Source organism: Pelmatolapia mariae, linkage group LG17 (assembly GCF_036321145.2).
Source record: "Pelmatolapia mariae isolate MD_Pm_ZW linkage group LG17, Pm_UMD_F_2, whole genome shotgun sequence".
Classification (NCBI taxonomy): domain Eukaryota; kingdom Metazoa; phylum Chordata; class Actinopteri; order Cichliformes; family Cichlidae; genus Pelmatolapia; species Pelmatolapia mariae.
The window spans coordinates 13,272,153-13,285,384 of NC_086242.1; the positions used below are offsets into that span (position 1 = coordinate 13,272,153).

Here is a 13,232-nt window from a genome sequence, read left to right on the forward strand (position 1 = left end):
TGGCACTTCAGCAACCATTAATAGTCAGTCATAAGTGCACTGAAGGTTAACACCAGTCTTTGAGGATGGCAATGTCCCAATAGAGCAAAAGCAGGAAGGGAAATTCATCCATTTGGGTCTTTATTTCTTTTTTCTAATGCCTCTCTGCCTTAAGCCATTCTTTAGTAGATGCTCACTATGCACACCATATGGACAGCTATCACATCTGCTGTATAGTAGTGTCATGAAAAGGTTTAAACATTGTGAAAGTGTAGGTGAAATGATGATCATATACCAGCTGCTTCATCTTAAATCTCTAGTTCCACTTTAAAGGAAGGCAAGAAAGAGGAAATGGGAAAATCAGATGGAAGAGACTGAGCCTAATTATGATCAATAGAAAGTTCTCAATAAAGAACTTACCCACTGATGTCCTTGGAAAATAAAGCACCAAGTCATATAATATGAAAATGATCCAAAGAGACAGACTAACCTGAATCAGAACAGTTGTAAATATTTTAAACTGTTAATAACCACTATTCACCCTCATAACATACTGGATGTGCGTAATCAAGAGATTTTAATCTCATAGTGTAATCTGTCACATGCATATGGCATATCATGTGTAGTCCATCTGCTCATGTGTTTTTATTAAGCTTTTATATTTAGATTATCTGTGTAGCTGTCTGTTCTTGGACTCTATCACTGTTCTGACATTTTAAATTCAGCTATAGAGCTCGACAATGTGCACGCTTCTGTGGTAATAAAGGGGTGTTTGTGTACTGCTGTGCTCTGACTGTTAGGTACATTTGGCCACAGTTCGTAGAAGAAGCCAGCTGTACATGTTTTCATCAAATTAGTATCATAAATGAGCAGTAAAGCTGAACAGCCACGTTATGGTTGCCTTTGGTAGCAATATTTAGAGCGATGTGTCATTTGGTCTGATTGCCCCTGTTGGCAACTGCTGTCATTGAGATGAAGAAAATTTGTATTTCTTTACTTCAGTGTAAAATGGAGCAATTGTGTCATTTTCTCTGACAGTAAAATTGTAGAGGGAAAAAGGCATCGGGATGCACAAGAAAACAATTTTCCATACAGTTATAAACGCTTAAGAATGACAATGCTGTTAACTTTGGCAAATGAGACATAATGAATGTTTGCCAAATGTCCTGTTGGATTGTTCTGTGTACAAAGAAAGTGACTTTTTAAAAAAAACGCACATTTAGATCCTCTCTCATGCGCTAACCTGAGACTTGAACACAGACTTCAAAGCACAAGAGATATACTTAGCCAGCCTTAAATCGTCCTGGCACCATCAACTATCCACTCGCAGAAGGGCAGCTTTCCACACTGGTGCCCACTTAACAGACTTCTGTTTCTTTTTTCACCCTTTTTATTGTCTTTCTCAACTCACTGTTCACCTTATCTTTTTAGTTTTTTCCACTTCATCCCTTCTTTCTTGTTCCACACCTACGCAGTCCATTCCTCTGAATTCTTGTATATACCACTGCCTCATTTCTGATTGTCATATTTCTCCCCATGTGTTCTGTTTTCAACTTTTAGTATATTTAGATTATCCTGGGCTTGAGCCATGTCATTTAGATGTCAATGGCGAGGTGCCTCATTTGGCTTTTGCTCGTGCTGATTTGCATTTCGTCTTTCAGTGCTGTGTCATGATGAGCAATAATCCCCGGGAATTATAGTGGAGAAGAGCTCAGATCAAACCTGCTGGTGGCCTCATAATGAGCTGTGATTTAAAATGCAGTTATGTGCAATTATTTGCAACTTACCTCAGATGTTTCTGCCCTTCAAACCCACACAAGGTTGATAATAATGCCCACAAGTTGCATGACAGATATATTATTTTCTTTCTACCTGATTGGGCACACAAGTAATAAGTGCCTGGAGGATATTTTTAGCTACTGCACAGAACTTCACACTCGCACTTAATATTTCTTTATCCAAGTTGTAATGAGCCTGTCATGGCAGCTCAAGTGGAAGATGTCTGTGTGGTTAGGAGCGCTGTCGTTTGTGCTCTGTTGCTTTTCACCAGTGTTTTCTGTCAGCAGCTGCCAACAAATATGACTGATTCAAACTGTGGCGGGCCACGGTGCCGACTGTCTCACTCGGTCACCTCATCTAACCGAAGTTGGTGCTGGCCCCCAAAGTTCATTAGCGTTACAAGCTAATAATCTCCAGTTTACTAATTACAACTCAATTACAAATACGGAAGCGTCTGCCTTCACCATAATTATTATCAATCACCAACAGCCAAGCTGGAGTATCGACTTCGCTTCCACCTTGTTCCCCACAGAAAGGATTAAGATACCTTAACCTAATGTATATAAAGATGGAGAGAAGATCTTTATCTAAATGTTTTCGTGAGTGTGTCGGCAGAAGGTGGACTGTGGGGGAAACAGCTGTGAGGTGGCCTATTCAAAGTGAAAGCTATAATTACCAGGAACCCCTCAGGAAATATGGTTTTATTTTTTGCCTTTTATCTTCTTGCTCTGTATTCTTGCCGTATTCACACTGATGCTTTGCTTTTACCGTATGAATTTTGAGCAGCTGACTTTAAAGTTGTGAAAAGCTTTGATGGCCCAGAAGAGACGCCTGTAAGCGGTAGCTCACATGATGTGAGGTTTGTTTATTCAGACTTTTTCCCTTTTCCTTACACAAAGGGCCTCTTGGGTAGTGTAGTTTTCTTACAACTTGCTATAGTCCCCAGTGTTAGCTAGTAGGACAGAATAATTGTGTTAATGGAGTTTGAAAATGTAGATAAAGAGGGAGCTGAATGTGGGGAAATCAGGAAAGAGGGTCACACGTGCAGAGGGCTGCCTCCAGGGATCGCCTCTTCCATTTATCAAACCACGATAGCCCCTTTAGTCTCCAGTCAAGGGTCTCATGTGGTGAGCACCTCTGCTGCCATGCTGTTAAGGCACTGCTTTGGACATTGAAGATATGCCTCCTGGGAGTGTTGTTGCCTCTATAGAGTAGGTTCTTTGTAACAAATTGAGGCCTGGTGGGCAACCCACGTTTCATGTAACACTGTTCCCCAAGAACAGGAGTCACATGTGTAGCTGTCCCTCATGTATTTGACATGGAGGAAAGGAGGAAAACAATAGTAAAACACACAAGTGCAAACCTGGGAGATGAATACCAAAGATAAATAGTAATGTAGTAAAATTTGTGTTTGTGAAATTGTAATAAAAATGCCAATAAGATTAAAAGAAGAACAACAAAAAATAGCAGGTTGGAGTTTGTGTGGCTGAGTACAGAAAGTAGGTACCCCACAGTGTATCAGATTTCCGCCGCCTCCGCCCCCAACCCAAAAAGTCTTCACCGTGTCATTTATAAATGGCTTTTAGCCATATCCAGACCACCAGTTGACTGATTTTTCAGGTTGCTGCCCTCGCTTTTCAACCCCCAACGCCTGTCACAGCCCATCAAGAGCCTCTTCATCCCCCAAAAACCCACAGGGCACACATAAACACCCCCCCACTGAGTGTCACGGGTGTGTTACAGCATAACCGCTCTCCACCAATAGCTCAATACCTAATTTACAAGTAGAGTTAGAGATGGGGCCTTTTAATGGACATTTTCTGCTCCCCGTTATTGACTGCATACACACTGGCATGCACTTTCCTCCCCTGCTGGCACTGCTCTGAGGGTCTTCTTTTTTTCTTTTTTTTTTGGTACATGTCCTAACTGACACGCGCCACTTCACAGATGCCATTCCTTCTGCAGATGTGTACACACACACACTGTTACACACCATCCTCCCTCCTAAGACCCTGGGGTGAGTACAGGAGGGGAGCAGAGGCACCAGGCTGTTTTAATTTATACTGTTTTGTGATATCTGACCTTGCTGGGAAAAATAAAATGATATTGGAGAAGAGCAAAATGTTCTTACACAACTTTTATGAGAGTAAATTTGCACGTTAGGGTGAGATGCAGTGGTGTTATTGCATATTTACAAGAGCAGTTCCTTCCAGAAAATCTGGGAGAGCACTAGACACTGTTTGCATTTGCATTTGTTGTATGTGCTTGTTGTACACGAATGTGTCCTCTTTAACTCCACGAACCTACGCTGGTGGGCTTGTCATGCCACGTTCCCAACAAAGCATCTGATCTCATCCGACAGCCATGCTGGGGGGACCAGCATGTAACAGGACGTAGTCTTAGTTTGCAGCAGACAGGGGCAATGACACTCATGCACTCGATGTGCTTTGGCTTTTTGGGGGGGGTTTGGGAAGGAGCAAAATCACACCGATGCAAAGGAAAGCAGTGTGCTGTGATCTCTAACACGAGATAAAACGATGGGTCATCGCAAAATGGAGTTTTGCTAATTTCATTTTATCTCGATTATCAGGTTTTAATAAGTGTTGCAGGCCAACAAGGGTAGTCTGGTAGCTCATTATTTGGCACAGTTGCCTCATAGCATGAGGGACCTAAGTTAAATACCCAGCTGGGTTCCTACTATGTCTACTTCAGAAGCTTCAATTTCCCCTGCTTGGTTAATGCCAGAGCATTCACGGAAAAGACAGAATCTGAATCTGAAGAGTTTCACTTTGTGGTCAAAATAAACAAATAAGCCAACAAGAATAGTTAATTGTAAGTGTTTGATCATTTGTGCAGCCCTAGTAGAAAGTAAAGAAAGGATTAGGAGAAATAAAAGCCACACACAAACAACTAATTGCCAGACATTGTAGATCTACTTTGTTTTACATCCATTTAAAAAAAAATAAAAATCTGATTCAGTGGTAGTCTTTCTATCTTGTCTTTACATAAGCACCACTGCTTTCCTTCAGTCCTGACATATGACAAACCTTCAAGGAGTCCCTCCCTTGTTAACTGTGCATGGACATGTTGATTGAAAGATGTCTCATAGGACAGTCCATTGCTTAACAGAGCATTCTCAACTGGAAACACCCTGAGCTGCGAACATGAAAGCTATTATTTTCTGGAAGAAGCTCTGACGACGATCCGTCTGCTGCAGAGTTTTTTGTTTTCAGTGTAGTCAAAAGGAGGCTGTGATAGCAGGCGGGGGGGACATGAAACAAGACGAAATAAGGATTGATAGAGTGGGATGAAAAAAAACAAGAGCAAAGCAGCAACAAAGAAATAGTGACAAAAGGCTGTTAGTGGCAGTTTTTATGTTGGAGTTTGACTGCATGTGTCTGAGAGGCTGTGCGCCTGATCATCATTGCTGCTAATGAGAAAAGTGCAACATGCACAGAGGACACGCCTCATTGTTCCCTTTCCACTCGGGTGGTTTTTAAGTTCTCTGACATCCCATATCGTCAGCGAGGACCACGTGAACACACCCGGCACCGAAACGTCGATTAGTCACTTGTTTTTCATACACACGCCATCCAAAAATCTGGCTAAATCTGGTTTTACTTTAGCATTTTCACGTGCTGTGAAATTCAAAGAAGACGCAGCTCACCTACGCACCAGACGTGCACAACCTGTCACAAAAGTGCCGCGTTAGCTCTCGCTCCGATCCACCACTTTCACACCGCGCTTAGCAGAACACCACCTGGGCATGGCATGCTGGCCAGTGCGGGGAAATGCACGGTCTCCCTCCCTCGCTGCCTCTCTCACTCTCGCAGATTCACAGCCAGTCAGATACACAGACTAGTGCCAAACCGCCAGACCGACACCACCTGTCGTTCATCTTACGGGAAGCATCACACTTACACAAAGTCTCCCACCAAGTCTTGCGTGAGAAAGTTACCTGCATACATTAACGCTGAGTCAAAAGTATTTTCAGATCCTTCCCCTTTGGTGCGAATGCGAGTATCAGATAGGCGTTTTTAGTCTCAGTCTTTTACAGTAGAACTTTTTTGTTAGTTGTTTTGTTGCAAGTAATTGCAAAGAATTAAATCACATGCATTCAGGAGCACTCCCACGTACGCTGCAGCCTCCTTAGCCAACAACATATTCTCTGGTGCCAGCATCCATAGCCACTGCTCACCGTTAATGGCATCTGTCTGGCATATGGGAGCTCTGTAGGGTCATCCAGACAAGCTCACTGTCGCCCGCAGCCTTCTGCTACCTGAACCCTCTACAAACTCTGCATTTTCTTTCCTTTTCTTATTGGACTTCTTTACTTTACGTGCACATTATTTTACTTATTCTACCTCCCTGCCATCATTTCTACATTTCCCTTCCTCCTCCATCTATATGATGACACCCTTGTTTGCTATAAAGATAAATATTCCTTTTCTTTGCCTCTCCAGACGAGTTTTACATCACTTTGTGTCGCAAATGAGCCATTGTGCCTCTCTACTGGAGCCAATAGAAAAGCTGTGAAAAGAAGGATCCGGGACAGGATACGTGCAGCCGTTCGAAATCCAAAGTCTGTCATCATCTGTGTTCAGCTGCACAGTGATTGGCTGTTGTGTTCAGTGAAGTGAAGTGAGGGGAACAGTGAAAGATGAGGGTGAGCCAGGAAAGGCACCCTCCCGACCACAGTACAAAGAGGCCCACCATGATAATTTCAGTATGGCAGCATATCATCTGTGCATATTGTGCTGTAGTGCTCTTGACTGTGCATCTTTCACAGAATACTTAGCATTTGGATTCAGCCTCTCAGCTCTATGGAGTTTGGAAAAAGTGCAGATGGAATACATTTCCTCTAAAGTTGAGCTCTTTTTGGGGTTTGCCATTTTTCCTCACAAATGCAATTCTCTCTTTTGTGTTTATATATTGCCTAATCCACTTTGGCACGTATGAGACCCTCTTCCCCATCATGTTAGCTTCCCCTAGCTGTCCAAGTGTTGCACTGGGAAAGACTGCTGTGAGCACTGAGAGCTCTCCTCCAAAGCCCAAACGGCATCACTGGCCTTTTGTGTCTGTGAAATATCTTCGGCTGGGTCTTCCATATGGTGACATCTGCCTGATGGGACCAAGATGCCAAATCCCAATGCTTTCCAAAAACAAAAAAATCTCTCCTTTAGCTGGCTTTGACGGATGACTTGTGCAGCCACAGCACTTTCCTCAGCCGCACACTTACATGTGCACGCGCTCACACAGACAGACAGGTCTGTTATCTTGGCTGTGCCATATGCAGCGCAGCTATCAAATCAACCTATGTGCACAAGCTAGCTAAGCAATTAAACTCCAGAGCCTCATCCACACTCGACTGTTTTAACATCTGGCATCCTTGTTCTAGATGTGTATGTGCCAACCAGCTCTTCTGCTATTATAATCGCCTTCAAAACATGCTGCAAAATGGAGTCTTTTATGTGTAAATACAATGACTTCTCTTTCAGTTGACTTTTGATTTCTTTGTGTTCTTTCATTAAAGTTGTTTTCTTTTTACTGTCATGGTTATGTCTGCCACTATGTCAGAAAAGACAGGAATGAGCAAATTCATCCATGCGTCGTACGGATTGTGCTTACTCGGTGGATGTGGAGCAACCTCTTATTTGTGTTTGTGTACCTCGTGCATAACTTTATCCAATATTGTAAGTGGTGGAGGACATCTCGTTCCAAGGGTCTGTTGCTTGAGCTTTTCAAGGTCCAAACATCCACTTACACTGTACCCACCTAAGCAAACTGGCTCTCTATCTCCCTTTGCCCCCCCACCCCCTGCCCTATGACTCATCACTGGTTCATTCAATGAGGCTAAATGGCTGTTCTAGCAGAAGCAGTCAATATGCTCAACACTGCACATTGGTTTTCTCTTCTCTCCTCCAACTCCTGTATAATCCTCTCCATACTCTCAATATGTGCATATTACCTTTGAGCAGATCTTTTTAAAGCAGCACTTCTATTGAGCAAATGGATAGGGTGGAAAGAGTTTATATATACAGTATGTGACAGAACTATCTGGGGACTTTACAGCTTGAATAATACTTTAAACTCGTACACTTTGTTTTTATTTCATACTAGTTTTATTTATCACAGATTAGGAAGTTTAGATTTAAAGATTTTATCAAAAAATACACCCTGAGATGGCACGTGCTCAAGTTGCTAGCCTAGACTCAGTTGCTTTACCATAATGTCATAGCTTAATTCCACTTTTCAAGACATCGGGTTTAATCGCATTTCAGTTCATTTGCAGACTTTGATAGTTCATCGTTGCATAGCCTTTGGTGAATAAACATCAGGTTGGCTGTATTTGCTAATTACAAGTTGATTCAATGTTATCTCTAGGCTCTAAGTTGAGATAAAAAATAATTATGATTACTTGATACCTTTTCTTTTTTTCTTTTTTTTTTTTTGAAAAGAAAACAGCAGATCTGTATCTTCTGTTCCTTTTTACACTGTTGTATGTTTCTAATTAGCTGAATTGATTTTGCGCTTCTGGTTGAGAAAAAGCTCGATTCAACTAAACCTGCCGGAGCCTATCAGAGAGTCAGTGAGTGAGGGGTAAAACCAGTAAAAGAGGCTGTCGTTACAAAGTGCCGTGCAGTGTTGTTTTTATAGTTGTAGCTGATTAATTGCACAGCACCTACCGTATCCGTTACAATGCTTTTTGTTTAGCAAACAGTTGCTACAGTTAGCTATACAGTACTGGTCATAGCTGACTCATTCCCTGTTAGTTTTCACTGTTCCACAACCTTACTGTAAAAACGAAACAAAAGAGTACTGATTTTGTACCAAAAGAGGAAAAAAACACCAAAGGAGAACACCTTTAAGGTGTCCTACAAATGCACTTGTTTTAAAACAAAAAAATCTTCTGCACACCATCGACGTGTTGGCCCAAGGCTGGAAGGCATGAGTATGAGAGTCACACTTATCTTGAGTGACTTAGCATGAAGTGATGCCACTCCCATTGGTGGATTAACTCAGTTACAGAAAGCGTTGCGCTGTAACATGACGTCGGGAGCTCCGTGTGCTTCCTTTGCATGTTTGTGTGATCTGCATCGCCTGCAGTAGCATAACCACTTTGTGTCTGCGCGTTGTTTCGATCTCGTTGATCTTCAGAGAACATTGCGCTCCTTCCATCTAGTGCTGAAGGGGAGGGTGAGCGAGTACCCTTCTTTATAAAAAGTGAACTTTGTGCAAAAAAAACTTGTAAATTTCCATGTATGCAGGTAAAAGAAATGTCTCAGGGGCAGAGCAGGTTGAAAGGATGCATTGATTCACCTTAATCCTTTAAAATCCTACGAGTGACGCAGGGATGTGATATGCTAATGACTTGTCTCTTTCTGCCTCAGGTGACAGAGTACCTGAACAGTCAAGAATCTGCCAAGAGTGCCAGGGTAAGTCACTTCATCCCAGCCACCATCTTATTGTCTGTCGTTTTCTATTTCTTTTTCCTTTTTTTCCGCTTTTCTGTCGCCTCCTCCTGTAGTTTGTCTGCCTCTCTGAGAAATCTACTGATGCCAAAACAAGAATACATTACAACACTAATTACTCTCCCTTGGAAACTATCAGAGAGAAAGTGTATCCTCTCCTCTCTGCTTTTTCTCTTTCTCAAGATGTCACACATTACATTGGCAGTCAGCATTGTCCCATATGGACTGCTGCCCACAGTCTGTGCAGGTCCGTTCTATGAAAATGGGGGGGTGGGGATTTGTGCAAAAGAGTGCAGTGGGGATAGTGAGGAAGGAATGAATAGGATTTAGGGTCTAGCACACTGGGCTCTCATGTTGGAATGAGTCGAGTCAGAGTTTTGACATAACAATCCGCCGCAAATGTATTTATTCTGTGACCAGTAAACTGTGCGGCCAGCCAAGTGAAACTGGCAGCAAAAGATTGGAAAGGAACCCAGGAAATGTAAAAACAATAAGTGCTTTCAGACCAGAGAGTTCTAGGGACTAGTTGGTGGGGGGTTACAATTTAATGTGTAGTGCTATCTTGCGCTATGTGTAGCACAGATGGACGGGGAGGGCTGCAAGAGTCCAACTCTCCAGACACACTGTGAGTGCCATTGTTTACTTTCTCGTAATACTGTTTCAGTTTCTCAATTTTTCTCTATACATTGCTTCACTGTGTGTGGGGTTCCTTAGGTAGTGAGTGGAAATGTGATTTTCACTTAGAGTGAACATCATATTGAACTTCCTCCTTCACATATAAAGCCTGGAGACCATTGATGGTTCATTTCTGTGTTTTGTTGTGTTGTGTTGGGTTTTTTCCCCCCTTACACAGCTGATGTTTAGACTTCATAACATGTCCAAATTGCCACACTTGTGTCTAGGTCAAGTACTATATACACTCAAAGGTTCCTTTTCTACTGAAGTTTCTACTTCCTCCATTCCAAAAGCATCTAAGTACTGATGATATCTTAAATATGCACAAGAAACTAGAAAGTCGTTGCCTTTTTTTGGCAATAATGAACTAAAACATATTCATCCTGCTGCTTTTAAAAGTCACCAGTGCACTACATATGCCAACTTTCCGATTTAAGACTCATTCCTCCATAAGGGTGATGACCTGCCCTGTACCTTAATGCATATATATCAGCATATCAAAGATATATGTGATATATAAAAAGACGTGGTTTGACGATTATTTGGACAGTTTGCACAGTCAGAGACCACCTTTACTAATCTCTGAAGCACACCGGGTCGTTTTGTTCTATAAGCAGGCCTTTAAATATTACAGAAAACACTCAGTTCAGAAAAGAGCTTCTATGGTTTCTCCTAGTAAGTTTTTTTTTACGGATTAAAGAGTTGAAACTACATTACCCAACTTCTTCAGGAAATCACTTGATCCTTTAAAACATAAATAAATAGAAGCCACTTTCACCTCGTCTCTTGTGACAAGGGGTCGTCCCATCGGTTAGCGCCACACATTTTTCAACAGATGCCCTTCCTGACACAACCGCAAAGGGGATTAGTGTCTTTAGCTTGAATTGAACCATCAACCTTTCACTTGTCAAACACGGCTCTACGGGGCCATCCTTTAAAAGAAAAATAAACAGATTTTTAGTAGCAGCCACATTGCCTTAGGCAGGACAGAGATGTGAACAATTGGACACATTTATGGTTATGGTCTTTATGTTGAGTAGTAACAAAAAAAAAAAAGACATTATGTAAAAATAATAGAGGAGTAATAAAGGTCTGTTCAAATAAGTCCTGTTGACAAGGGCTGAAACCTGGAGACTTTGACAGGATCGTACAAAAAAGAAAAAGCATTTCACAAGAGCCCCAGGAGCATGCAATAGACACTTGGATGTCGCTTTGTTTACTCTTGTAAAGCATGATGGCTCTACATTCTAAAAGAATCAGTCCCTCCTGTGCCGCTTTAGCTACCCGGCGGTTATACAGCATGTCCAGACAATGAGTCAGTCAGAGGTGGAATTGACTGTAATCACAATCGGAGTTACTGCCATGTTTTCAGGGTGTCAGGGAGGAGCAGAAAAAAAAGGAAGCGGAGTGTGAAACGGGGAATTGGCTTCATTCATTTCATTCATCCTAATAAGTACTGCTAATTAGCACAGTCGCTAATTAGGTATGAATCACAGCATTAACAGCTGAACGCGCATGCTTCTGAGAGCCATAAAAGAAGCATCCCAGGCAGCAGACCTGCGCATATACACACAAACACCTCTCAGACCGGACGGCTTCTATGGCTTTTAAAAAGGCAGTAACTAACTGGGTGCTGTTCCAAAGTGCGCACACTCTTTGCCAACCACGTCGCGGTAAAGCCGACATTTAGGCAAACGGGATGGTTTATGGGGCAGTGCAGGATTGTCAGTGTAATGGAATCGGAGAAGTAATAGACTTGGTGGTGTTTGAGGCACTGCGAACCTCCTGGATACGCAGGTCCGATTAAATGGTGATGGAGATGATGATGATGCTGGCTCTTCGCACTGGTCTGTGAAAGCACTGAGCTCTCTTTCTCTCTGTGTTGCACTGTAGCTCTCTCTTCCCTTTAGCTTCTTTTTCTTTTTTTTCTTGTCCATTTAACATGCAATGTGCTGGAGAGGTTATTAGAAGTTCCATTCAAAGCAATGGGACATTTTCACCACATTGTGCAGTTATCTGTGTCAGTATGGTCAATGAGATCTGTCTCTGTCCTCCCATCAGCTCAACATTTGGCGCTACGGAGACTTCCGTGCCGACGATGCAGACGAGTTTGGTTACAGCCGTTAAAGAAAGGAAAGATAAAAGAAGATACACAAAAAAAGAGAACAGACCATCCATTAAACACCATTCCAAAGACCAACGTGGACGGCAAGTGATGCTTCAGACAGAAGACGAACTAAACAACAAGCTCGCGACTCACTCTTCCCTCATATTTAGCATTTCAACCCTCCCATCTGGCTTTTCTTCTTCTCTTACATCTTCTCCTCCTGCTAGCCCCAGTAGCTCCATATAGAGCATGCTAGCAAAGCTATAAGAAAAAATAATTATCATGCAAGAATCACTTTCCTTTCGTCCTTTATTTTCCCTAATCAGCGGCTGCACTATTGCCGGTCCGTTATTTGCCACACTATCCTCTCAGCAGTACCTGTGTGAATGATAATAAGTGATACCTACGTATGTGTTTCAGCCAGTCATCGACTTTGCTCTCTGACACTCTAGCCCATGCCCTGCTTTCCTCTTTACTCGGAAGGGAACGTCTGTTTCGCAGGAAAAAGCTCCATTTTTTTTAATTTTTGTTTTTTTAAGCAACAAATGCTTCCCTAATGAATTTCTTGTAAATGTGAGGATATGTTGAAAGGTGTATATTGCTTTGTTTTAGAAAAGTGCTGTAGGTGAAGCCACACAGACTTGAAAAGAAAAAAACAAACAAAAAAAAGGATGAATTATTTTTGTCTTCAGTGTATATCTGTGTGATTATGACATTTGCAGATGTTTTTGTGGGGAGTGTTTCGTCGTTTATTCACTGTCACACTTTTATGACCAGTAAATATCGATGCCGTCACGTGGCATTTTATCATCTCTTCTTCTGTAAAGTTTACATTCTGATAACGGTAATGATCCTGTCTCTGGCAGTCTCTTCTCTTCCTGTCTCTGTATGCCATGGCAGATACAGTGTTTGAATTTGTTTCCACATAATGGACCTTTGCATTCTATTAAAAATCTGATGAAAAAAAAATAAGCAAATTAAACGTGGGTTTTTGTTTTGTTTTCCTCAAATAAAAAAATGCAAATTGCAACCTGAAATAAAGTCCTTTAGACATAAAGCTCAGGATTTCAGGGTTTTTTTATGAAACACTTGTGCCAAAATTTAAGAGCACTTCAATGCAGATAAAAGGTTTTGTTTCCTGTAAAACACCACAATCCAGCAAAGGTCTTTTACTAAAAGCTTGACAGTTTGGGTTTTTTTCTTTTCTTTTTTTAACCACA

General features: G+C 41.9%; 1 protein-coding gene across 1 annotated transcript in view; it reads left to right on the plus strand.

The window, feature by feature from the left end:
* Positions 1-12,994, plus strand: part of snd1 (staphylococcal nuclease and tudor domain containing 1) — a 179,297-nt gene extending 166,303 nt beyond the window's left edge. The window contains exons 23-24 of the mRNA XM_063501056.1: positions 9,150-9,194; positions 11,967-12,994. Of these exons, the coding sequence (XP_063357126.1) occupies positions 9,150-9,194; positions 11,967-12,032 (111 nt within the window). The 3' untranslated portion in view covers positions 12,033-12,994. The remainder of the gene's footprint in view (positions 1-9,149; positions 9,195-11,966) is intronic.
* The last annotated feature ends 238 nt before the right edge of the window (positions 12,995-13,232 follow it).